The sequence below is a fragment of the Elgaria multicarinata genome, chromosome 3, assembly GCF_023053635.1.
Source record: "Elgaria multicarinata webbii isolate HBS135686 ecotype San Diego chromosome 3, rElgMul1.1.pri, whole genome shotgun sequence".
Classification (NCBI taxonomy): domain Eukaryota; kingdom Metazoa; phylum Chordata; class Lepidosauria; order Squamata; family Anguidae; genus Elgaria; species Elgaria multicarinata.
Window position 1 is genome coordinate 93946674 of NC_086173.1, and position 26471 is coordinate 93973144.

Consider the following 26471-nt stretch of genomic DNA (forward strand, 5'->3'; position numbering starts at 1 on the left):
GGAGGAAGAGGAGCTAAAAATCTCCAGGTGCCAGATCTGTTTTCTTTTCTGACCATTCAGATACTCTTTGTGGGACCAGTGAGAAAAGGTCAAACCCTTCCATCATTTGTCAGCATTTAGTATCCCTGCATGTAGGAAGTTACCAGAGAATGAAACTGTGTAGCCACCCACAGTGCAGAACATCTTAACTATCCTTCCTACCTAGCACTAAAATGGACCTCTTAAACAAGCAGGAAACCAGATAAGGCAGGAAATGACCCAGATAAAACAGGAAGTGTCCTGGTGTCCAACAGCTAAGAATCTTCGGACCAGTGGGAAAAGGGCTTTCTTGTAAGCCCTGACACAAGGAAACTGTGCAGTGCATTTGGCAATGACACAATTTTGTTTTTCAAGATACAGTGAGTCCACGATTAGAAATCTGAATTGGGCTGGGAGCCAGGATTTTTTCTGTGTCAACTGGTATAGTCAACTGACCAATTACTGGATGTCTTAGCACAAGGAATTCTTCCCTGGCTGAAGTATAAATGACATTTCTAAACAAAGTTGTGTAGAAGCAGTGCCTCCGTTGACAAGCAAAATGTCTGGCTCATTCATTTAGGGCTAAATGAACACAGGTAACACAGGTAACACAGGAGAGCTATGACTGGATCTCGGTGCTTTGCTGAGATATAAGGGATTGCTGTTTTTCTTTCAGAGAATTGGCTGGGGAAAGTGTGTGTGTGTGGGGGGGTGAGGCGGTGTTTCACCCTATACACTGAGAGGAGGCATCCTGATCAAAATCAGTAGCAACAAGAGAGATAAATCTGGGCTCAAATAATTTTCTGTCCATTATTTACTGACAAAACCTGGATGTCAATATCTTCATTCAACTTTGGAAAATGGGCAAGGTGGGTGGGAAAGAGAAGGCTGGGTAGTTGGAAAGTTTATAGATGATCAACAATTAACCTCCGTTTCAAAAGGAGATACTCTCTAGCAGCAAGAATTTTCTTCTCCCCAGTGCATCGTCCCCTCTAGAAATTTGTCTCCAATTCTCCTGTGCAGATATCTGAGGTTCACCCAAAAAGGCCTATTCCTTAAACCTTGCAGTTAAAGATAGCTTATATCAATCCAGAGGGAGAGGCAGATAATAAATAAATAAAATTATTATTATTATTATTATTATTATTATATTATTATTATTATTTCAGCACATCTTCAAGACCTTGCCATCTTTAGTGAAAGGTGATCTCTATCTATCTATCTATCTATCTATCTATCTATCCATCCATCCATCTTTTCTTTCCAAAATGCATATTTTAAAACAATCTGTTTACAACTGAGCTTGGGCCAATGTTATTCTTAGATCCCTTCCATATATTTTGCTGTCCATCTGCCTTGGGGTTTCTGCTTCACAGCTGCAGAACCTAAGCATCTCAACAACTCATTTTATAAAAATAAATGGGACTGCACCGGTTGTTTGGGAATCCATTGAGAGATTATTTCTAATAGAGTAACTTCCCGTGGGATTAAATGTGGCTTGTATCCCTTCAATACTGGCAAAAACAATAGCCCAAACATAAACAAGTCTTAGTTCTAACATGCTCAATGTATCCTCAAAAGTTTAGAATCAGTGCTCAAGTCTGTGCTCAACGTATTGCAAAACACTAACAGTGAACTCAGTGGGGCTTGATTACTCCTAAGGAGACATGAATAGAATTGCACTGCATGGCTGAAATCCCATACCCACTTGCATAGGAGTGAGTCCTATTTGACTTATTTTTGAGTTCAGTATGAATGCACTGTAACAGTAAAGTCCAATATACACTTACTAGGTAAGAAGTCCCACTGAAGTCTGCAGATTTACTTCTAAGTCAGGGGTGGGGAACTCGTGGCCCTCCAGATGTTGTTGGATTCCAACTCCCACCAACTCCAACCAGTATAACTAGTGGCCAGGGATGATGGTACTTGTAGTCCAACAGGATCTGGAGAGCCACTGGTTCCACATGCCTGTCCTAAGTTCAAATTCAGGTTGTTAACCATGGAAATTTAAACTATTGCATTCAGTGATTTGCAAAAGACTTCATTTTTTTTATTGAGAATCTCAATAAAAGCCTGACCCTATGTTTACTTAGGAGCAACTTCCATACATTTCATCATAAGACTACAACTTAGCATACAAGCAGTCTATTACTATACCTCTAGTAGAAATGGACAAATCTGTCAATTTTAGTTTCTATCAGTTTCACCTTATTCCAACCTTAAGCCTGTTCCATCCTGTTTCTGCACCAACTCTGCACATGAAGATGTGTATGTATTTCCATGGGCATATCAACTAATATATGCATTTTGTATGCAATTTTCCCTAATACTATGCATTTTGTATTTCCCCATTTTTCTGACAATCTCTCCTAAGATGCACAGTTTTTGATTGGAGAACAGTATTGCCCAATTCGAATACCAAAGAATAATTGTGTTTCGGTTCATGTATTGGTTCGGGAATCAGGTAAGTTCACATTGCAATATGCACTAAACAAAATTCTCCTTGAGCGTTCTGACTGAAACCCAGAGCAGGTTGCCCACCGCACTGATCTAGGAGCCATCAGCTTCCACTGGTTGTGGGTCACATAACCTACCAGTTGAAGACCAACAGACTCAATTATCCTTTTTTATTTCAGACATAATCAGATATAAGCAGAATAAGACAATTATTTCTACTGGTATAGAACTAAGGTTCTATGTAAACGTTGGAACAAAAGTGAGATATTGCACTTACTATGTATCAAATAAAATTATATGATTCTGGTAAATTTTCTCCTGCAATTCCTTACAAAGTTGAATGGCTACGCGAGTCTGTTTGGATGAATGAGGGGCCTACGCAGGAAATAAACACAATATATGGGTTCCGTTTTGTTGAGAGCAGGCTACAGATGAAAATAGCACAGCATAGTTCCCAGGAGACACCTGGAGGTTATGTCATCATGCTCAGAGCTAAATCTACTGCTAATGTTTTGCTCAAGACTCTGTATCTGCCAATTTTGCTGCACCAATAGGTTTACCTTTGCGGTTCTGCACAATTACAAATTGCTGCTGAAAGTTTAAGAGCGAATGGGTAAAGGTCATGTTTACACAAGGATGCAGACCCAAAGTAACTCCAGGGAACCGACTGAAGGCTTTTCACAATAAAAGGATCCGTTTTGCAGCTAGAACTTGATTTAATAACAGGATTATCTGGCATGCATTTAACATTACTCCACGATTTCTCAAATGAACCGATGCATAAATATCTTTATTAGAGCAGGAATGAAAGCTGGATTTCATTGAGGTCAACAATGGCCCTGTTCAGAGCAATCTGGAGAAGGGTGGGTAGGCTAACCATGCTGCAGGGTGCTTAGCACTAACCACTCTGAGTGTTCCTGCCACATGTGCACAGAACCACAGGCTGCAGTGTAGTTACCCTAACCACCCTCTGCCTTGCCTAACCACCCTCCACCCTAACCACCCCTCTTGAGCATATGTAGCTTCTCCCTGCACTGCTGTGGGGTGCAGGAGTAGCTGCTCTTCTGAAACTGCTTGGAGAACCATGGGAAGAGGTTTTCGTGCCTGAAGGTGCTGAGGATGCCCTGAATGGTTGGAGGCAGGGATGCTCCTGCTTGGCCATCGGTAAGGCAGGTGGGGATGTTTTTGCTTTACGCGGCGGCTGCAGGTGGGAGCACAGAGTGCTCAAAGTTGCTGTCTTGATAACAACGACATGGGATCAAAAACATCTTTGTTCCCTATTAGGGATGTTGCAGGTATCTGATATGGGGGTGGGAACTCACAGACTCCCCCCTCCCCCGCAAATGCCCGAGGAGTGCCACACAGCTGTCCAACCCCTTAGCAAGCTGCCATTATGCTTAAAAATTGCAGTTCATTATTTTGTGTAAAAGGTCTTTCCAAGAAGCAGGTAAATAATATGAAATAATCAGTGAATATTAAAGACTGTTCCAGTACAAAATTTATCTGTGTAATAACCTCCCTGCAAAAAGAGGCAATTACTGGGCATTGCCCAAAAATGTTTAAAAGAAGCATTAGCTGTATTGCACTGCCAGCAGTTAGCTGAATTAGACAAACCCTTATTAAAGAGATATTGTGGTGTCCAATACACCTGAAGCAAACGTTTTTGCTTAATAAGACGCAGCCTAAGAACCACAGATGCAAAAGGTAGATCCCAAAGCACTGATCCACTGCTTAAGCATTTTGTGGTGGTGCCCACAGCATGATCTCCTAGAATTGCCAAAACAAGGAACCGTGTTACACGGGCTGTTGGGCAACATGGCTCCATTTCCGTATTCTGCTAGGGGGGGGGGGTTGCAGGGGAACAGTTAAGATGTCCTGTGCATTACAGCATTCAGATATGCTAATTCTGGACATCCAAATCTTGACAAAAACCCTGTGCACTCATGCCTCTGATTTCAACCAAGCAGAGGAAAATTCTTTTACAAACTACTCTTCAGTAGTATGTTTGTGTGTGTGTGTTTAATCAGTTGATACGTCCTATCCCAGAACTGCCTGCAACTCATTAAAGGCACTTGATCAAAGCAAAGTAGCAATATTCTTCTCTTCCTGACACACAGAATGGAATTGCTTCTGAGGGTCCAACTGCAGCTTATGTTAAATGATGGACTGTACAAAAGACCGGAAACCACAAACAATCCATGGTCAGAAAAAGGGTGTGTGACCATCTGGGGGATCTTGGAGGGGTGGATTTGGCCCATGATCCTGAGGTTCAACACCCCTGCTTTACACACACACACACACACACACACACACACAGAGAGAGAGAGAGAGAGAGAGAGAGAGAGAGAGAGAGAGATCAGCACGTACCATGTACTCTGTAGAAGCTGGTGGCTCCAAAGTCAGTGGAGCTGTGAATCCATTCTGTGTTTTAGTCAGAATTCTAATAGCTTTGTCCAAGCTGGGGATTGGATTCAGCATCTTGGATAGCTCCTTTAGAGCTATCCAAGTTCTGACTGAAACCCAATGCGGATTCACTGTCCCACTGACAGAAGTGCCATCAGCCTCCACTGCATGTACTGTGACCTTGACTGCCATGATAAGGCACTGGATAAAATTTTGAGAGGCTAAGCAAGCATCCAATGTGGTGCGCTATTAAATAAACAGAAATGGGAGAACAGTTTCTCACTTGGTGGCATAAGCAACTCTAGGACAGACCACAAGATAAGCCTTCATGAAAACCAGTTCTTGTTTGTAAATAGCAGGCAGGTGGCCCTAAAAGGGCAGCTTTTGCCCTCCTCTTTTCCTTACTTACACAATAATGATCCTAGATCTCACTCATTAGACCTGTGGGATGCTGAGGGACAAGAAGACGCTTAGTCCCCCAGGGATGCACAGGAGTAAGAACTGCGAGCCCTTACTTTATACATTATTGCAGAAGCAAGGGAAGGAAGGATGCAACTCGCTCTTCGTTATCTTTCTTCATTTCTCAGAAACAAACTGCACATTACCCCGAAGTTTGGTGCAACACAGCCTGGAGAGCACCTTGTTCTTTACAAATACATTCACAGGACGAGGAGCTTTGACACAGTGGGAGAGGAGACGGGAATGCTTCAACTTTCCCCTGTGCCCTGGATCCTGCACTCAGCTGCTGGTACAAGGTACCAGACCAGTTTGGGCAAGGTCAACGTGGAGCCTGATAGGCTGGCAGGGACAGAAGCAATTGGCAGGAGAGGAAGTTTCACAAGGACCAGCAACTGGCAGGTTAAATACTCCCTTCCCTCCTCCAAAGTAGCTTACCCCATCTGAGAGCACTTTGGAAGGGAAAATGGGCTGTTGCATGGTTATACACAGTTCCGGTATAATTTTGGAGTTCCTCAGCACCATATGTATAGAGACGAACATTCCAGCAACCCCAGTGCACGATCTCTCGCTGCCTGAGGCTGAAGAACGTCCAACCACTGCATCAAGCCCCTCTTCCCCATCACGTGTCCCCCTTCCACTTGCCACTGCATCGGCCCTATGCGGCACTGTGTCCTCAGAGAAGTGGCTGTGGTCCTCTTGTAAGATCTCACAGCGAGTTCTCACGAGAGCTCTGCAACTGTTTCTTATTGCCAACGTGGAGGTGGCAAAAGTAGGGGGCCGCACGGTGAGGAAAACAAAGGGTGGGCGGCTACTCCAGAGAGCCTCACCAGCCACTCGCTTCCTGCAGCAGATGCCACAGTGGGAGAGCTGGCAGGGCTCTCCAGAATACCTGCTGGACACAGTGGAGGAGTGGTGGTAGGCTCTCCAGGGGATGGGGGAGTGGCATAATTTGCCTCTCCTCCCACTCTGCCCCCTGATACAGGCGTCTCACTTAGCTTCATGGGAGGGCCGGCCTTGCCTTCCAGCCCTCATGATTGTGGTGAAAATCAGGGGGGGGGGATCTACACTACTGCTTTTAAAGCGCTTTAAAGCGCTTTGAAAACGTTTTGAAACCTGTATATGCAGTGTGTCCTGGGCCCCAACAGTTGTCAAAACTGTTATAAAGCGCTTTAAAGCAGTAGTGTAGATCCCCCCCCCTAGAGTAACTGTTTGCAGTATGCAAATGATATCTCTCTGTCTCTGTCTCTCTCTCTCCTTTTCATCAAATCCAGGTGAAGCAGTGGATGTTCTGAAGCAGTGCCTACGTGCAGTAATGGACTGGGTGAGGGCCATTAAACTGAGACACAATCCAGACAAGACAGAAATACTATTAGTGGGTTGTATATCTGCCTGGCTGAGTGGTGTTCAGCCTGTTCTGGAGGGGATTTCACTCCACCTAAAGGTTCGAGTTCATAGTTTGAATACGGCATTATTCAAACAGCTGGCCTCAGTAGCACGGGGCACCTTTTATCAGTTTAGGCTGATATATAAAATTATCTGGACAGAGAGAGTCTAGCTACAGTTATCCATGCTCTGGTAACCTCTCAAATAGATTACTGCAATGCATTATATGTGGGACTGTGTTTGAAAATGGTCTGGAAATTTAAACTGGTCCAAAATAGGGCAACGAGACTGTTTACAGGGAGTGGCCTATACAATCATGTTATGCCAGTGGTTTATGATCAGCACTGGCCGCCAGTCCATTTCCGGGCCCAATTTAAAGTGCTGCTATTAACCTAAAAAGCTTTAAATGACTTTGGGGCAATGCTATCCGAATTGCCATATATAGCTGCCTGGATCTTAAGAGCATTTATTTATTTATTTATTTATTTATTTATTTATTTCATTTCTATACCGCCCAATAGCCGAAGCTCTCTTCAGAAGCCCTCTGAGTGACCCCTCCACATGAGGTGAGAGGGCCTTTTCTGTGGTGGCACCCCAGTAGTGGAATACCCTCTGCAGAGAGGCTCACCTGGCATCTATGTTGTGGTCTTTTGAGGGTCATGTGAAGACCTTTTTATCTCCCAGTGTTTGAGTCATTTAGTTTTTTAAAACAATGTAAATGCTTTTTAGATCTTGCTCTGCTGCTGGCTTTTACTTTGCTTTTATTCTGTTGCTGTTTAAAACTTCTTTGGGGGTTTTGCATTATGTTTTCCTATTGCATAGCTTCAAGTTCTATTTTGTGAACTGCCTAGAGAGTTCCAACTATTCAGCAGTAAAGAAATGCAATTAGTAAATAAATAAAATATGGACTATAAGGGTCTAGAATGCAAGTACTGGATGAGAACTGAAAAATGCTGATGTTTCAACCTCAGGTCAGTCGCTGGATAGCTCAACATTGGGGTTAAACAACGTCAGAATTCTCTGTTTTATTTGGCTCAATGGCAGCAGCCAAGACTCACTTACATAGAATCAAATCTATCTTTTCCTGAAGTGCCTTTATCCCTCAATCCATGGATTTAAGGGTTCCATTTCTAGCCTCTGGGAACAGGACCAAACTGGAGTTTTCACGATAAGTATATGTATGACTTGCACAATGCTCTTTTGGAGGGTTGCCAAACTCTCAAATTTGGGACCTATGCCTCTGGACTGCTATACAGCTGGCGAACATCTTCAGCATAGCAGCAACAGATGCTACATTTGTTGAATCTTTCTGTGCTATACAACTAAAGGTCCGAGTTATTAAGAGTCTAAAATAACTGGAAGCCCCTGCTTGGCTCACACAATAGACTAAAACCAAGTCCTGACTGATGTATTTAAAAATACTTATACCCTAACTTTATATCATACAAGGCAGCTTACTTACTCATTCTTCTCAACATCCAAGATGTAGTTTCTTCCTTCAGCTGTTATCTTGATTTCTGCTCTGGGTGGATGCTGCATATAACACAGAATCCAACAGTTACTCACACAAACATACACCAGGCCAGATCACACAATCGTATCTCAGTTCAATAAGCCTAACAGAAAGTGTGGGTTAGCAGCAGGAGTGAACAAACTAGAACGCCTTTCATTTCCCATTTTGTCCAGAACAGGAGACTGAACAGTTTCGGAGCAAGCCAACTTCAAACCATGACTTCTTATCCTGGCTTGTTCCAAACCTGTTAACCAGGAATGAATGTTCAACTTGTGGCCTTCCAGATGTTTTGGCCTACAACTCCCACCATCACTCAACATTGGCTATGCTGGTTAGGGCTGATGGGAGCTGCAGGCCAAAGCATTTAGAGAGCTACAAGTTCCACGCCTCTGCTGGTAACCATAGTTTCCTGTTTGGATTGAAATAGGAAAGTATAGGAAAGATGGAAGACTTCCTGGTTTCTTTGTTCCTGCTATGAAGGGAGATATGGAGGGGCTCAGTTCACACCTCCAGGGCTGCCTTACCAGCATCAAGGTATCAAACAAAATTTCACAAAGATACCAGTTGGTTTATTTTACAGAGTCTTGAACCGTCATCTGCAGAGCAGTTAAAGCCCAATGCTATGCATGGTTCCTTACATGCAAAGCCAAATCAATGGGACTTAATCCCAGGTGAATATACATTGAGTGCCAGGTTTATCAATCCACAGTGCACTTTCAAACAGATTATAGAGGCACTATGGACATGGAGAGAAGTGTTGGAAAACACATTTCTAGAGCTAACAGTGATGAACCCTGGATTAAACTTCACCCCCTGCACTCCATGAGTTGATGGTAAAAGAGAAGCACAGTGTGACATTTATGAGTCAAAACTCTGCTAAAGCGGTCTGATTCAAAGAACAAGCAAAACTGAATAGTGGATTGCAATACATCGAAGTTTAAGAATCACTAGCTTATTAGTAAAGATGCCAACCCTGGCTAGATCTAAACTACTGCATTATAGCAATATTGAAGCACACTGATAACTGTTGGGGCACAATCCACATTCCATATATCACTTTCATAGTGTCATTTCCTGCTTTTTAATCCACATTTGTAATGATTTGGCACAAGGTGTAGATCTGACCCCTAATGCCATCCATCTAGTATTCTGAAATAATCGACACATTTGATATCTCCCAAAGCATCTTCCAAACCCCTCCATATCTCTAGTGATAGTGTTGGGTCTTAAACCCTTCCCCCCACTGCACTATTCAGTTATCATCAGGGGATTGTTAAGACATTTCTCAGTATCAAATGTTTGCATTTTTCAACATAATCGTTGCTCCTGTTACCACCAGAATTGCCACAAATCATCAAACTATCCTAACCCGCCTGTCCTGCTGATTAATGGTGGAATTATTCATCTATTTTAAAACTCTTGCCACCAAAGTGGCTTTCTCTTGCCCATTTTTCTTCTAATCTCAGCGAAGATGGACTACTTCATCAATCAGTCAGATCAATTCTCAAATATATTGCGGGTTTTTTTTTTTCCAATGGAGATATTCTTGGATGCAATAAATGTTTCCTCTTAGAGTAAAGGAATAAAAGAAAATACCCTGAATAATATCCCTTCGGTGAATCCATGTCAGATATTAGGAATCTGCACTTTTCAGAACAATACATGGACATGCGACATAGGTGACTCATGTACACTACAGCCTGTCTTACAAGAAAATTAAGATGTGAACAAGTTGTGGTGCTTCCTGGAACCAGGCCCTGAAGAAGAAAAAACAATCCTCTTTCTACAACTACGGATATTGCTCGGAAGGGAAGTTGGCTAATCATATTAATTGCTTGTGGTTGCCCAAGAAGGCTACCAGCACAGCCCAATTAGGGGAAGGCAAAAAATAAAATGCGAGGGGGGACGGTGTAAAAAGCCAGAACGGAACAACACCTTTATATGAATAAACCATGCCAAAAATAGTGGCATGCATTAGAAACACTTTGGACTAAAGTCCTTGCAATATGATATCACTATTAACCCCATAATGCCCAGAACAGATTATTGGAACGTGGCTTCCTAGAAGTTTTGAAGCTCATTATATCTATCCCATCTAGTTAGGTGTGACTGGTGAGTTTGGTTGAGTTGGCCATCTTAGAAGTTGCAGTTCCAGCCCTTTTTGCACAATGTAGACAATAGCCTGGAATGGGTATTGGGACGTGGTTTCCATGGAACTTTTGGTGCTTTTTATATCTGTCCCATCTAGTAATGTGCCCCTGGTGAGTTTAGTCAATTTGGCTCACTTGGAAGCTTTCATTCTGGCCTGTTTTGCACAATATGGACTATGGCCCAGAATGGGTTTCAGAACATGACTTCTGTGGACGGTTTGTGGCTTATTGCAGAAAGGCGGTCTGGTTGAAGAACTCATCTGACAGGACCCGTCTTGTTAAATTAGGTGGAAGGAGCAACCAATGAACTGGAGGGAAAAAGAGAAGAGGTGGGGTGGGGTGGAAGAGCAAACAAGCGAAAGACCATCCGGAGTAAAAAAATGAGGAGACAAAGCGGGGGGGGGGGGAATTACATGTGATGGGAGGAATCTATAGTTGCTTTGATTGTGCTTCTTGTGCTTCACACCTGCCTGGTGTTTCCAGAAGGTCAAAAATAAAGGGAAGACCACCACCAACAATGGAATTCTCTCTTCAGACAATTCTGCTGCATGCTTGTAGCTTTTCATTTTCTATAGGAAATAACTGTATTAGGACTGGAGAAATTCCAATGTTGGCCTGAGGCCTGGAGCAGGTGGAAGACTAACAGCAGTATTGACTGTATCCAACATCTGGTCCACACAATCAAGTTCCTGTATATACAAGCCGGGAAGCCTGAGCCAAAGTTGGGCTACAAATGGAGACAGCTGGCAGACATTTCCACCATAGTAGCTGCAGATTTTCCAGCTGTCATTGTCTCAAAAAAAAAAATGCTGTCACTGTGCGCAGGCCGATTTGCAGTCATGTTTCTTTGACACTGTTCAGACGACACGCTAAGCTACGGTGGTTAAGTATTTTGAGCTAAACATTATGGCTTATCGTGTCATCTGAACCATGACTTGGCATGTCATGTGAACCATTCCTAACCACGGTGGCTACATAAACATGGTTTAAACACACTCACTAACCATTTGTTACAAAAGGGTTAGTGGCCTAACCATGGCTTAGCGTGTCATCTAAACAGACCTCTTATGTGCTTACATGGTCAAGAAGGGGTTGTGGATGCTCAACTATGAGAAACCTTGTGAACAGCTTTGAATCCTTTTCAGAACCAGTGTGATCTACTCAAGAGTGAGGCATGGATTTGAATACCAGTTTGGCCAGGGATTAAACTTAGATGGCCTTAGGCAAATGACAGTCTCAACCTCACTATTGCAATGTGAATGATAGCAGCGTGCTCTACTGAATAATAAACTCTACTGAATAATAAACACTGATGACATCTTACTCTTCTTCCCATAGCCCTAGGCCTCATAGCAAAGACATTTTTTCACCAAAAGTTCCAAATGAGGCCAAATAGCTGCCATTTTATGAAGTGTTTTCACAAATGACCATAGTTAAATCTAAGAGTTGTAGCAAGAATAGGGTTAGGTCCATTTATATATCATTTTAAAAAAGGAGGGGGGAAGCCCATAATTTGCATAACATTTGCATATGTTAATTTACATGCATAAATCCAAATTTAGACAGTGTAGGCTGGTGGCTCCGATGTCAGTGGGGCTGTGAATCCACTTTGGGTTTCAGTCAGAACAAGTCAGAACACTAAAGGAGCTATCCAAGGTGCCAAACCCAATCCCCAAAGTAGGTCCAGCATCTTAACTATTTATTGCATTTTTATACTGCCCACCAGCCAAAGCTCTCTGGGCAGTGCACAATCAAAAACCATAAAATACAACAAGTATAGATAAATTTAAAAACATTAAAAGTTAAAAAAGCAATTTAAAAACCAGCTAAGTTAAAAAGCAGAGAAAGCCTGTGTGAAAAGGTATGTTTTCAGGAAGTGTTTAAAAGATGTTATGTTTTCTGCCTCCCAAACACATGAGGGAAGTTTTTCCAGAGTGTGGGTGCCACCACAGAGAAGGCCCGCTGCCAAGGTTCTTCATGGCGACATTCCATTCATCTCGGAATGGCCACCAAGACCTCCTCTGGGGATCGTAGTTGTCATCCAGGTGTATATAAAGGAAGGTGGTTTGCTAGGCATGCTGGTCCCACATTGTAGGATAACATCATAACCTTGTATGTGGCTCAATACCTAACAGGTAATAGTTCTTTTAATACAGGTTTTATGTGAGCAGAACTAGGTGTCCCCGTGAGCACCCTAGCTGCTGTGTTCTGCACTAGCTGCAGCTTCCGAACCACACACACACGGGCAGCCCCACATAGAGGGCATTACAGTAGTCTAGTCGTGAGGTTACCAGTGCACAAATGACCATGGCTTGGTTATCCCTATCCAGGAACAGGCGGAGTTGGCGTACCAACCAAAGTTGATAATGGGTGCTCCAGGCCACTGATGTCACCTGGGCCTCCAGTGACAAAGACAGATCCAGGAGCACCCCCAAACTATGGACCTGCTCATTCAGAGGGAGTGCAACCCCATCCGGAACAGGCAAACACCCCAATTCCCGGACCTGGGAGCCACCAACCCACAAGACCTCTGTCTTATCGAGATTCAGCTTCAGATTGTTGGCCCTCATCAAGCCATAACTGTATCCAAGCACTAGTTCAGAACGTGCACAGCGTCTCCCGATTCAGATATTACAAAGAAATAGAGCTGGGTGTCATCAGCATACTGGTGACACCTTGCCCCAAATCTCCTGATGACTGCTCCCAACGGCTATTAAATAACATTGGGGAAAGGATGGTGCCCTGTGGCATTCCACAGTTCAACTGCCATGGGGCAAAAGTACATTCCCCCAATCCTATTTTCTGGAACTGACCCTGCCTCCAACCCCCAACTCATGGAGGCGTTCCAGGAGGATACCATGGTCAATGGTATCAAAAGCTGCTGAGAGATCAAGGAATAGTAAGAGGGTCGCACTCCCCCTGTCTCTCTCCCGAAGATGGTTGTCCATCAGGGCAACCAAGTCCAATTCCATCCCCAAACCAGGCCTGAACCCAGACTGGAATGGATCCAGACCTTGGATAGCTCCCTTAGAGTTTTGATTGATTCTGACTGAAACCCAGAGTGGATTTACAGCCCCATTGACATTGGAGCCACCAGCTTCCACTGAATTTAGAGATACTAAAATTTAAATAGAAATAAAATACATCTCACCATGATGAGGAAGGTTGACAAGATGACCTGTGTGCCTGCTCAATCGACTGTCTGTTAACTCTTGATGGGCAACTGCAGGGCCCGTGCCTCTCTCCCTTCTTATGGTTATTCAAATTTAAACCGGATTTGGTCTGGGCAGCTCATCAAATAGAGGACACCTAAAATATAGAATTGTCCTCCAAGAGAGGCGGTAAGCCTTTCTTGGAGGAGAGAGGCTGGGGAACATGGGTGGGAGAGTGCTGTTGCACCACGTCCTGGCCGATGGCTGGTTGGCCCCTGTGTGAACAACATGCAGGAGTAGATGGACCCTTGGTCTGATCCAGCAGGGCTCTTATGTTTTTATGTTCTGTTCTGTAGAGGTCTGTCTTCTGTAAGCAAGACACCTGGCCACCCTAAGCAAGAGTTACCAAGAACAAAGTCACACAAAAGACACTTAAAATACACAAAAGACCAGCCAGTTCTCAGAACATTCTGCCTTTATAGTTTGTAAGACCTGCTGCACCTATGTCAGAACCACATTACAAAGTAGGTCAACATGCTACTGCCACCAGCAGATGCACTGGAACAAACTTTAGGATCCATCCCATTTCCAAAGACTGGATCTTCTGGAAGCACAGCAAAAATAAATAAATACTAGAACATTGAAATACCATGCTGGAATCTTTCTTTATCCCTAATGATCTTGTCTGGTACCAATTCAAAAGGCCACAAAATATCTTCACACACCTGCTCTTGTTTTGATCATGGGTGCAGGGGTTTATGACCTATGATATATCCAGCTCAGGCAGATTTTAAAGCTCCTTATCTGCCCGCTACCAACACTAAATCATTCCCACCAGTGATCAGCTGAAGAGGATAATGGTTATCTGAAAGGGATGAGAAAGCACAACTCTTTCCGGTCATTGGGTAAGCAGCCTACCTTATCACTGCCAGAGTTTCCATCCGCTCTCCACTGAGGTCTTATGATTTCATGGTGCACCTGGGAGTGGACTGTATTCTTTGTGCCTGGAGAAACATAAGCAACTGTTCAAAGCCCCAATATGAACTCTGGAAAAGGTCATCAGAGAAAAGCATCACAAAAGCCAGTAACATCTGGTTCATTTAGCCACCAGGGTATTCGTACTATCAATCAGCAACATCCTTTATTTCAAGACTGGAATCTTCAAACACTTTTCAAGTGTTCCATTTTCATTTTTGCAAGTGTAATCACTCAGCCACCATTTGCCAGAACAAATACACACACACATACACACATACAGGTGTGTTCGTTCATACACACACACACACACACACACACACACACCATCCATAGAACACCTTCTAAGAAAAGAAAGGGTGGAATAAATAATGCAGTATTGTTTATCCAGGAATCAGATAATAATCCAGAAAATCAGCAGAATAAAGTTCTGCCAGACTAAGGCTGAGCTGAATTTTTCCGTTGTGATCCCCCCCCCCCCCCCCGCCCCAAGATCCTCAGCTTTTTCACATCATTTCACTCAGATTCATTGCCCTCTTGGTTACTGCTTTGGCACATGCTTTCTTAAAAGAGAGTCCCTCTTCTTCCTGGCTATGAAGTCCAGCCAGTCAGGGGCCATGTGGCTAGCAAGAGGGCACCACAGCACCACAAAGCCAGTCAGATCCACCTATGTGATAGTAACACATCATCTAGTAAGGTCTAGTGGCTCCAATTTCAGTTGGACTGTGAATGCATTCTGGGTTTTAGTAAGAACCAGTCAGAACTCTAAAGGTACTATTCAAAGTTCTGAACCCTATCCCTCAAATAATTCAGTTCCGATTGAAACCCAGAATGGATTCACAGCCCCGCCAAAATCAGAGCCACCAACCTCTACTGACATCATAATCAAATCTGGCCCTAGCAGGACTGTAAAAGAACCAGAGGCCTGCTGTTACAAGTTTGCAATGTACTTTGAGCATACAGTTACTCAAATTTGCCATGAACTTGATGCTGTCTTTGGTACAATTCCTTTAAGGTATTTGGAGCACTATCCAGTCCAATTATCTGGGCTCACTTTCAGCTGATGCAGCTTGAGAATGTAGACAAACTGCTTGAAGAGGTGAATCTGGCTCCGAAAACTGTGGTTTCAAAAGGAGCTGGCTGAGATTCCACGGCTGTCTTGTGTTCAGCCTTTGAGGCAGGTGACTTGTTCTTTGCTATGCCTCCCATGGCAGCCACTTTGTGTTAGTGCCCAAGACAAATTATGAAATTGCCAATTGTGTTCATGAGCCCAAAATGTTTGCCTACCCCTGCCACAGATGAAGAGAATATACTGGAAGCCGTTATCCAGGCTCTGTGTTGCATGGAATGGTACCAAGTGTCCACTTATTGTAGGACTTATCCAGGGATAATGATGATGACTAGTGTGCACCTAGACACAAAATCTGCAGTTCCAAAGGAATGTTTGCATAATTCAAAATCCAGGTAATGCAAATGTTGTATTATATTTGCTCAATAAAGCTGCTGATAACAATGGGAAAAATAAAGTGAGCAGTCCAGGCTCCTCTAAAACCACAAACGCTGATCAAGCACCCCCTGGTTCTCCTCCCCCTGCCAAAGACACTTCCAGCAGACACCACTGCTACCCTCCACAGATGAAGATGCATGTTTCCAAGATGAAGGAAATCATTCTAGAATCTGGGGACCCTTTTGTTGATAATATTATGATAAGGGTAATGATGCCAGAAAACATCCAAAATGACATTCTTAACAGGGACTGCTGTGTTTGTGAATCTGTCCCTTGCCAGCCCATGTCACACCAATTGTACCTAGGATTTTTATATCCCTATCCCTCACTCCAAATAAAGTTTTGTTGGACTTCATTATGCCTCATGTGAAGCCTGCTCTTCTGCGTTAGTATTGTCAGATTCCCAGGTCTAAGGACTTTCTGCGATGTCAAAGAATTTGACTCTGAGCAACAACGCATGTGCGAGTGCACCTAGGAAAAGTTCGCCAGTGTGTTGTACTGGTGCCTGGTGTGTGGATACATTACACTCACATACGAAAAATAACTACCCTTTTTTCTAATTATATTTTCTTTGGTGTAAAAGCAACATTATCATCCATCATAAGCTTTGAAAGTGTTTATGATTCTGTGCTGACCCTTAAGAAGAACTTACGCTGCTGTGGATGTGGGAAATTCCACTTATTTGCTCTTGAAATTAAGAGTGCACCCCCATACACATCAAAACAAAAATAAGTTTCATTGAGCAAATGGGACTTACTCCCAGGTACGTGTGTACAGCAGTCTTCCCCCAACCTGTTGCCTGCCGGATGTGTTGGCCTACAACTTCCAGCAGCCCCAGCAAGTAAAGGAATTCTGGGAGTTGTAGTCCAACTCACCTGGTAGGCACCAGGTTGAGGAAGGATGGCATATAGGCAATGGAGGCTGGTGGATCTGATGTCAGAGGGGCGAAGAATCCGCTGTGGGTTTCAGTCAGAACCAACAGAATTCTAAAGAAGCCATCGACGTACCAAACCAAACCCCCCCAAAATAGGATTGCAATATAAGAGGCCCTAATCTTGTTTTAGCAAAACCAAATACAACAGTCATTGGTTGAGAAGAGGCTTAATCCAAACTTGCCAGCACATCAGTGACAACCACCCCTTTCAGAAAGAAGGCTCTTTTTGCCAACAAGTTGGAAACAGAGATGAACATAGGTTAATACCAACCAAGAACTTCCACCCCAGCCTACTGAGAACTCATGAAACCAGGATTCAGTGCCCAGTTGGTTTTTGATGCCAGGTCATGGAATGTGTGAATAAATAAATTTGTCTCCGAACATGTGAAAAGTGCTTTTTCCTCAACAATGATAAACTATAGCCTGTCCACATACACAGAGGACCATGGAGTAGAGCAGGTGGCATGATTCAAACCCCAATATTCCTTGCTTTAGGAGCCAAACACTGAACCCACTTTCTCTCATTATGTATTTATTACGCTTATATCATACTTTTCCTCCAAGTTGCTGAAGGCAGCATCTATTGAGACTCCATCCCCATTTTACAACCTCAAGATCCCTGCGAGGTAGGTAGATTAGGTTGAGAAATTGCAACTAGCTCCAGGTCAGCCAGTGAGCTTCATGTCTCAGTGAGAATTTGAACTTGTGTCTCACCAGTTCTAATCTCTACTCACTTGCCTGCCTGCCTGTCTCTTATGCATGGCATTATGATGGATAGAGTCAGTGGAAGTTGGTGGCTCCAATGTCAGTGGGGCTGTGAACCTAATTTGAGGATTGGGTTCAGAACCTTGGACAGCACCTTCAGAGTTCTGACTGGCTCTGACTGAAACCCAGAGCAGGTTCACAGCTGCACTGACATCTGAGCCACCAGCCTCCACTGGTACAGGGTTACAGTCTCAATGATTAGTCTACAATGAAAGGTTTCAGCATTCAGTCCAATTGTGGGTCTGCACCATTAATTACAGCTGCCATTCTGGTCCTGCTGACAATGACAATGTCTTGCTGACAATGGGAAAGTGGTGGGGGAGGGAATAGAGGGGGGGGGGAAAACATACTCCAGCTTTATTTCTGAAACACTCCCCTAGGCTGGGCACACCTGTTGAACATCCTTTCCCACACAAATATACTTCTGAATTCAAGCTCCTTTGCTAGCAGAACAACTGTAACAACACCCCCAAAAGAGGAAGCAACTATTATGCTCCCTCCCTTCTAGATCTATTCTACATCTGCTATTTATATGTGCATTCTCAGACATGTGTCTGTGTGTATTCTCTTATCAGAAATCTTATCATCTTCTTATCATCTTATGTCAATAATTAGAGGAAAGTCAACATCTAGGTTTATAATTGAATGGAAACCTCTTATTCACTTTTTGCGGGAATTAGAAAAAATGATTTGTTTATCTGTGGATTCAAAGAATAAGAAGAAAACTTTAAGATAATAGAAAGAGGGGGACTTTGTGGGGTTTTTTTTGTAATTATAGAGTAAGAGAAAACATTGTTACATATCTTTGCTGTGGAGAAAATCGGAAGCCCATTTTAAGCTTATATGTTTTGTTGTTGTTGTGATATTGGTTTTCTTGTATGTCTGTGTTTTTGAAACAATAAAACATTTAAACTGGAGGGGGGAAGAATGGTTTTAATTTTTGTGAACCGCCCAGAGAGCTCCAGCTATTGGGGGGTATAGAAATGCAATAAATAAAATAATAAAATAAAATAAATCTTCCTGCCCCCCCCACCTTCCCACAGCAAAACACTTGGTACCCCAAATACTATGTTTAAATGCTCCTAATATTTCCAGTCAAATTCCAATTCCTCAGACTGTGGCTACCTTTTCACCTGTTATGTCGACTTTTTTTTTTTTAATCGTCTTCTTTTGTCCTTCACAGATACAAACACTTACCTGTCCATGCCGTTTCCTCCGCTGGGAACTGCCTCAGCGAAAGCAAGACGATGGAAATGGAATAAATCAACTCTTTTTCTGCAACACCAAGCATGATCCCTCCCTCGGTTTGCTGGGAAGAGCGGTTTCAGAGAGCGGTCGCCTTCATAATGCCTTTTTGCGCGTGCTGCTGCTGCTGCTGCTGCATTTAGTTTTTTGCAAGGGTGTGTGTGTGGGGGGGTGTTCTTTGAGCCACTTTAATTCATATCGACAAAAGCTGATGCCAGAATCAACGGGCTAGTCCTTAAGGTGCCACAACTCTTTGTTGTTGTTGGTTTGCCGCAACAGACTAACGCGACCACCCCGCGCTGATTTCATTCATGCTCCTCCTGGGTGGCTCCTATCATATCCCGCCTATCGCGGAAGCCATCATATCCCCAGACAGATGTTGGCCGGTGACGTCGTGCAAGATTTGACATTGATCCTTTGAGAAGAACGCATCGCGGGAAGTGCTGAGCCACGCAATCCGTCCTGGCGTGTAGCTAGCCCGGCTCTCCAAATACAGAAGAGCCCGTTAGTCCTTGGGCGTCCAAAACTGCGGCGCGGTCATTTCCATCACGTGTAGGGTTTATTTCAGGAAGAGCCCCGCGGACCTAATCTTTTGATTTTGATCTTTTGATTTTGTCCGCTGGAAGGGATAAGCGCGCGCGGAGGGGATCGCCCACTGGATGGAATAAAGTCATGGGGTGGTGGCGGCGGCGGCGCATCTCCGCGGCCTCGAAGGAGGCGACTGCGCACCTCCAGCCGCAGCCTCGGGCAGCTTTCGCAGCTTACAAGCGCGGGAGCGCCCAACGCCAGGCGTCCCTCTGCAAAGCACGCCCTTCTCCCACCGCTCCATTCGCCCTCTGGTGGCTGCAACAGGAACGTGGCTCCGGCAGGGAAGCGAGATCCTGCCATCAGCCACGCGTGCACCTGCTGATGTCATGGCGTTTGCTGGCTTGCGAGGGTGATGATAGCCTGCCTTTCCTCTCTCAGTGGCGATCTGGAGGCAGTTTGTGATGCAAGGCGTACTAAAACAAATGATAGTACTTGCCCATAGGGAAACATAGGAGAATATACCTCCCCATAGGAAAATCATGCTTGCCCGTATTGCTCATAGGCAGGGCGGGCGCTACCATCAGGCTAACTAGGCAGCCGCCTAGGCCGCAGCCCTCAGAGGGGCTCAGTACTGCCCTTTAAAGGTCACAGTTTTATACAAATTAGCTGTTTTAAGAAAAAAACATAATAAAAGGGAAATATAATAGTTCAGAAACTCTTCTTGAACAGCTGAATCTAAGTTGGCAATTGGGTGGGTGGATGTGCAAGTACCCTATTTCTTCGATTCTAAGACACACTTTTCCCCCCATATAAACATCTCTAAAAATGGGGTGCGTCTTAGAATCGCGGGTGTGTCTTAGGGTTTTTTTTCTGTTGGTGGTACTGAAATTAATGTGCATCTTACAATCAATGGTGTCTTACAATCGAAGAAATACGGTAGCTCACCATGCCTAGGGCGCAAAATAGTCTGGCACTGGCCCTCTCCATAGGGAAAATATAGCTTCCCATAGGAAAATCATACTTTCCCGTAGGGAAACATAGGACAGTGTTTGCCCATAGGGAAACAAAGGATAGTACTTGCCTATAAGAAAACCATACTTGCCCATAGAGAAACTGCAAACGAACTACCAACATTTCTATTAAACCTTATCCTGGCTTCCAGAAACGGCCACTATGAAGACTGACTCTAGCCAGTAAGGGGAGTAGCACTATGCAGTCAAAGGTTGTGCAGTTCTGAGTCTGTTTTAAGATTTGCCTTGGACTGTTAATATGTTTCTGCCTCTTTTAAGAGAAACTAACTGGAACTCTGGGAAAACAAGGTGTAGTTGCCTATTTAAATCTCTGTTGAGCTGTTGGAGGAGCTGTTGTTTAATAAAACATTTAATTTGTTTCTATAACCCTGGCTTAGAGTGTAACACAATCAATGGGAAAACTGCACAGAGAACTGACTAGAGATTTCAGTCAGGTTTTGTATTTATATTTGTAGCTCAACCTTCCACGTTAAGAGCCCAGAGTAGCTAACAATTTACATTAATAAATCTAAATTTATTTATTTTCACCCAAGCCTTCCCCGACTGATTGTGTAGCCCAGTTTGTTCATTTTCTCTCTGACTGTGTTTTATGTTCTCTGATTTTAAATGTTTTAAACATTTTAATGGATTTGTATTTTAATACTTTATAATGTTTTGTATATTTAAATCTTTTAATCCCTTGTAAAACACTTGGAGATATCTCTTTTAAGATATAGTCAGCAGTCTATAAAATAAATAAGTAAATTATCGTCATCATTGTTTATTTATAAAGCACCATAACTATACATGGGACTGTACAGAGAACAAAACAATAAAACAATGTCCTGCCCAAATGGCTTACAATCTAAAAATGTCAACACAAAGTTCTAATAAAAATTCAAAAGGTTAAAATTGAAATTGGAAAAAAAAGGGGGGGTAAGGAAAGGACACAGGTAAAACCCAAATTTCAAAGAGAATACCAAAAGCTTTAGAAAAACGAACAGTTTTCAACTGAGCCTTAAAAACGGAAAGTGAAGGAGCAGTCTGCAGATGCTGATGCTACTACTGCTACTACTACTACTACTACGATACAAAACAAGACAACACAAAAAGGCAGTGTTGCATCCAGCTCCAGGTAAAAGGTTGAGCTAAGGCTGTACCAAAATCCATCCTCCAATTTCCTGAAAGTTCTTTTCTTCCATGAAAGAGGCTTCCATTTTTCTGTGTCATTCTCTGGGCATTTTCTCATTTATTTTGAATGCATGGTGTTTTTGACCTTAATCGCTGTGGTGGCCAAGGGTACTGTGTACGTATAGGGTTTTCCCCTCATTACACATCTCTCCATTGCTCTGCAGTTTCCCAGGCTGCCTGCACTTCCTGATCTGTAAAGGCCCTAAGGGAGGAATAAATTTCATATATTTAGTATTGAAATGCTAAGCGAGATAAGGCTTTACAGGACTCCGGATTTATACCGGTTTTGCCACAGCTTCCTCAGAAACTTGCTATAGTTACACCACTAATAAGGATGTGCCATGGGAAAATGCCATGTTTCCCTAGGGGCAAGCATGTTTCCCCTATGGGCAACCATTGTTTTACTATAGGAAGGCACTGTCTTATGTTTCCCTATAAGCAAGTATATTTTCCCTTGCTTATAGGTCAAGAATTATCCTATGTTTCCCTTTGGGCAAGTATGGTTTCCCTTTAGGCAAGTACTGCCCTATGTTTCCCTATGGGCAGGTATGATTTTCTTATGGGCAAGTACTGCCCCATGTTTCCCTATGGGCAAATCTGATTTCCCTATGGGCAAGTATTGTCGTTTGTTTTAGTATGTCCCCGTGATGCAAGTCCCATTAAACTCAATTGGGCTTACTACCTGTATAAGGGTTGCACACTAACACCTAAAAGACTAACACCTGTACTAAGGGTGTAGATAACAATGGGCCTTACTCCCAAGTAAGGGAGCATAGGATTGAAGCCTACCTTAGTAGCACTTGGTTTCCATTGAAATCAATGAGAAGTTATGTCATGACTTACTTTTCACATTGATTTCAAAGGAACCTGAGTGCAATCAATTTAGTCTGGATTGAACCAAATCTGTCTGGTAAACGTCCTCTGGTGTGGTACATACATGAAAAGGAGGATCATAACCTGAAACAAATCATACTCCCAGTTCCTTCTGACTTCTAATTCTGATTCAAAATCATGAGTAGGAAAGGGACCAATTGAAAGTTTGAAGGCCCCAGTCATAAGCATGGAATTGACTTCTATTGAAATCCATGGGGCTTGTTTTCATGTTATTACTATCTTTTTAAGATGAGAGGGGAAACATATTTAGCTGTTTTCTTTGAAAACTAGCTGTACCCGGCGTAACATACGCCGTTGTAGCATATCTTAAAGTTTATTAATTAAATATCATTGTGGGGGCACGGGCGGCTTGGAGGCCGCCAATACAGCACTGCCTGGCAGACCTGGGGGGGCAGGGAGGTTGGGGGGGAGCAGGTGTCCCCCTCTCTCTGGGGTTCCTGTCAGCCTTGGGCTGCCCGCCCAGCTTGCATGAGATTAGGCCGGGGCCTCAGCTCGCAGCAGGTGAGCGGCCTCCCACCCGGACACCAAGGGCCCCAGCCGTGCCTCGCTCATGCTCCGGACTGTGGCGCTGCCCCCTTCATGGGGGGAGGGAGCGAAGAGGCAGAAAGGGGAGTAGGATTACCTTGGAAAGCCCAGAGGAGTCAGGCGAGGGGCTTAGCAACCTGTATCAGCTGAAGCCTGTACGGAAACATACCTAAGCGTTTTATATATATAGATGTTTTTGTGAAAATCTCGGGAGACTTCAAAACAACAACCCAGTACTCCCCTCTTTATTTGCTGTTCAACCTCTTAAGAAGAATATTAATCTCTTTTTCTCCATAAAGACTTCTGCATTCCTATTGTGTAGACAAAGTGACATGAAAGCAACCAGGGGGGGAAACATTCAAAAGAGCAGCAGTTTCCACATAGTATCTATGGTATCTATTGACCATTTGAGTTGTCCCCAATAAATCAGAGAGGTGGGAAATAAAGAATTCATTTGGAGGGAAAGAACACAAGCAGAAAATACTGACTTTATTCCATTCTAAACTTCTTAATGTGCTGAGATTGTTGTAAAACATCAACACAGGAAAAATAAAAAGATGGTATTATCACCTATTACTGTGGTAATGAATTATCAGTAGGCTTAGCTTTACATTTAAGCTTCTGGATCCATTTTATTGAGGTTTTTTTAGGCTGGGATTTGGCATGGAAACTGTCTTGGTTGCTCTGTACGATGAGCTATGTTGGGAGTGACCTTATTGGTTCTTCTTGATCTTTTAGCAGCTTTTGATACCATTAACAATGGTAACCTTCTGGGGTGACTGTTTGAGCTTGGAGTGGGGAGTCTTGCATTGCAGTGGTTTCATTCCTATTTCAATGGTCGGATCCAGAAAGTGATGCTTGGGGGATCTTCCTTGGCTGCTTGGATTCTCCAGTATGGGGTTCCTCAGTGGTCAGCTTTGTCTCTCATGCTATTTAACACCTACATGAAAGCATAGGGCCATTGGGAGTTTTGTAGTGCGTTGTCATCAATATGCTGATGACATGAAGCTCTACTTCTCCTCTTCATATTCATCAGGTGAGGCTGTGGATGTGCTACATTGGTGCCTGGCTGTGACAATTGACTGGATGCGGTCTAATAAACTGAAGCTCAGTCCAGTCAAGACTGAGATGCTGTTAGTGATTTTTTTTTCTTCTGACTGGATGGAGAGTGCTCAACCTGTTTTAGATGGAGCTGCTCTCTCCCTGAAGGAGCAGGTTTGTAGCTTGGGGGTTATCCTGGAGTTACTGTTGTCACTTGAGACTCAGGTGGCCTCGGTGGCACGGAGTGCCTTCCACCATCTTCACTTGGTAGCCAAACTATGCCCCTATCTAGACAGGGATAATATGGCCTCACTAGTCTATGCTCTGGTAACCTCTGGGTTAGACTATTGCATTATTTCAACACATTCTGTGTAGAGCTGCCTTTGAAGCTGCCTGTGTAGAGCTGTCTTGTGCAAAGTGCACTGGCCATATTAATAGCAGGGGTCAAAAGATCTGAGCACATAATACCAATTCTGGCTGGCTTGCACTGGTTTCTTATATATTACTGTAACAGCCTGCCGGGACTCACCGGTAGGCTGTTACAGTAGTCATATTCCTTCCTGAAGACTCCCAAATGAGAGGCAGCAAGCAAAGGAGCCTGTATGTAAAGTTCAAAGGGAGCACTGTTTGGGAAGGGCTAGAGCTGATAAGGGCATCCCAACATAGCTGTGAGAGAATGAAGCCTCAGCAGCAGCAGTCAGCCAGGTCTCATTGAGGTGCTCCTATAAAGCTTGGGGAAGGAGCAGGTAGAGGGGGGATCTGGGGGAGCAAAAGTCGGGAAGACAGGCTGGTGAGAGTGGCTTGCAAGAAGGCAGACAGACCGACTCTACCAAGGTGGATAATGGAAGAGCGCCTTACCTTCAGCCAGCCACCCCACAAGGCTTCCTTTGCTGGGAGACTTGGACATTCCTGGCTGGCAACCCCAGCCTCAGACATATTCAAGCCTGGGTTTAGCATCTTTCTCTGAGGCACCTGAAGAACCCAACCGCTGCTTGGACAACCTCCTGTCAAGGAAAACTGGGAGCAGGTGCCAACTGAAAGGCCAGTACTTCCAAAGGGGAGACTGGGACATTTTTTTGTAATTTAAAGCCAGAACGGGAGGGAAGAAGGGGTAATTCTTGCTCTGATTTGGAAGTCTATGTGTTTGTTTTGCCTCAGTGCTGTAACTGGAGGCAAAGACTTACAAATAAAAGCTGCCTGCACTTATGGGTGGACTCTTGTGATTATGGAGGCTATGGAAAAGGGTGGGTTCAATGTACCCCTTTCAGAGGACCCATGCACAATTACCTAATTCAAGGTGTTAGTTTTAAACTATAAAGCCCTATATGTCTTGAGGCTGCAATAAGGTCACACACACCCTGTAGAGCTGGGAAAAGTACAGAAAGGGGCAACTGAAATTATCAAGGGACAGGAGCATCTTCCCTATGAGGGAAGGTTATACAGCTGGGATTGTTTAGTTTTGGGGGGGAAAGAGGATAAGGGGTGACAAGATAGAGGTGTACAAAATTATGCATGGTGTGGAGAATGTGGATAGGCTGCTTGAAGAAGTCACCACCTCTGAAGTTTTTTGAAAACTTGCCTGGGATTTGAGTCAATCCGTCTTGGAGGACAATTAAAAATACTTTGGGGGCAGAGAAACAATTTAAGAATGGCCTCTCCTCTTCTCCCATGGCACATCCTTATTAGTGGTGTAACTATAGCAAGTTTCTGAGGAAGCTGTGGCAAAACCGGTATAAAATCCGGACTCTTGGAAAGCCTTATCTTGCTCAGCATTTCAATACTAAATATATGAAACTGTTTCTGAATTTTTACGCTGTTATGAATATATGTAATAATTGATGTTATATGCACCTATCCTGTTGTGATTTCTTTCCTGCTTACGTATTATATCAGTCCTTTTACCCCATTGTTTCTGACTATTTCAGACTGTTGCGCAGTTGTGTGCTGTTTAGAATTGTCTTAGTTGGTTATTTGAAACTGCTGCCTATGTTTTGTGCTTCCAAATGTGGATAAGGATATATTTTTCTCCCTCTCCCATAATATTAGAACCTTGAGTTATCCTATGAAGCTGATTGGTGGGAAATGCAGGGCAGATAAAAGGAAGGACTTCTTCTCACAACACATAGTTAAACTGGAATTCACTATCATAGTTAAACTAGAATTCACATGAGAAGGCTATCATGGTTACTAGTCATGATGGCTATGTGCCACCTCCAGTATCAGAGGCAGTAAGCCTATATATACCAGTTGCTGGGGAACATGGGTGGGAAGGTGCTGTTGCTTGAGGTTCCTGCTTGGGGGGCCCTGGTCGACAGCTGGTT

The 26471-nt window shown here is 43.6% G+C and overlaps 1 protein-coding gene across 1 annotated transcript in view; it reads right to left on the reverse strand.

The window, feature by feature from the left end:
- Positions 1-19038, reverse strand: part of ADAM19 (ADAM metallopeptidase domain 19) — a 71271-nt gene extending 52233 nt beyond the window's left edge. The window contains exons 1-3 of the mRNA XM_063121562.1: positions 18914-19038; positions 14454-14539; positions 8183-8253 (exon numbers count right to left, since the gene is read on the reverse strand). Coding sequence (XP_062977632.1) covers positions 8183-8253; positions 14454-14539; positions 18914-19007 — 251 coding nt within the window. The 5' untranslated portion in view covers positions 19008-19038. The remainder of the gene's footprint in view (positions 1-8182; positions 8254-14453; positions 14540-18913) is intronic.
- Between the last annotated feature and the right edge of the window lie 7433 nt (positions 19039-26471).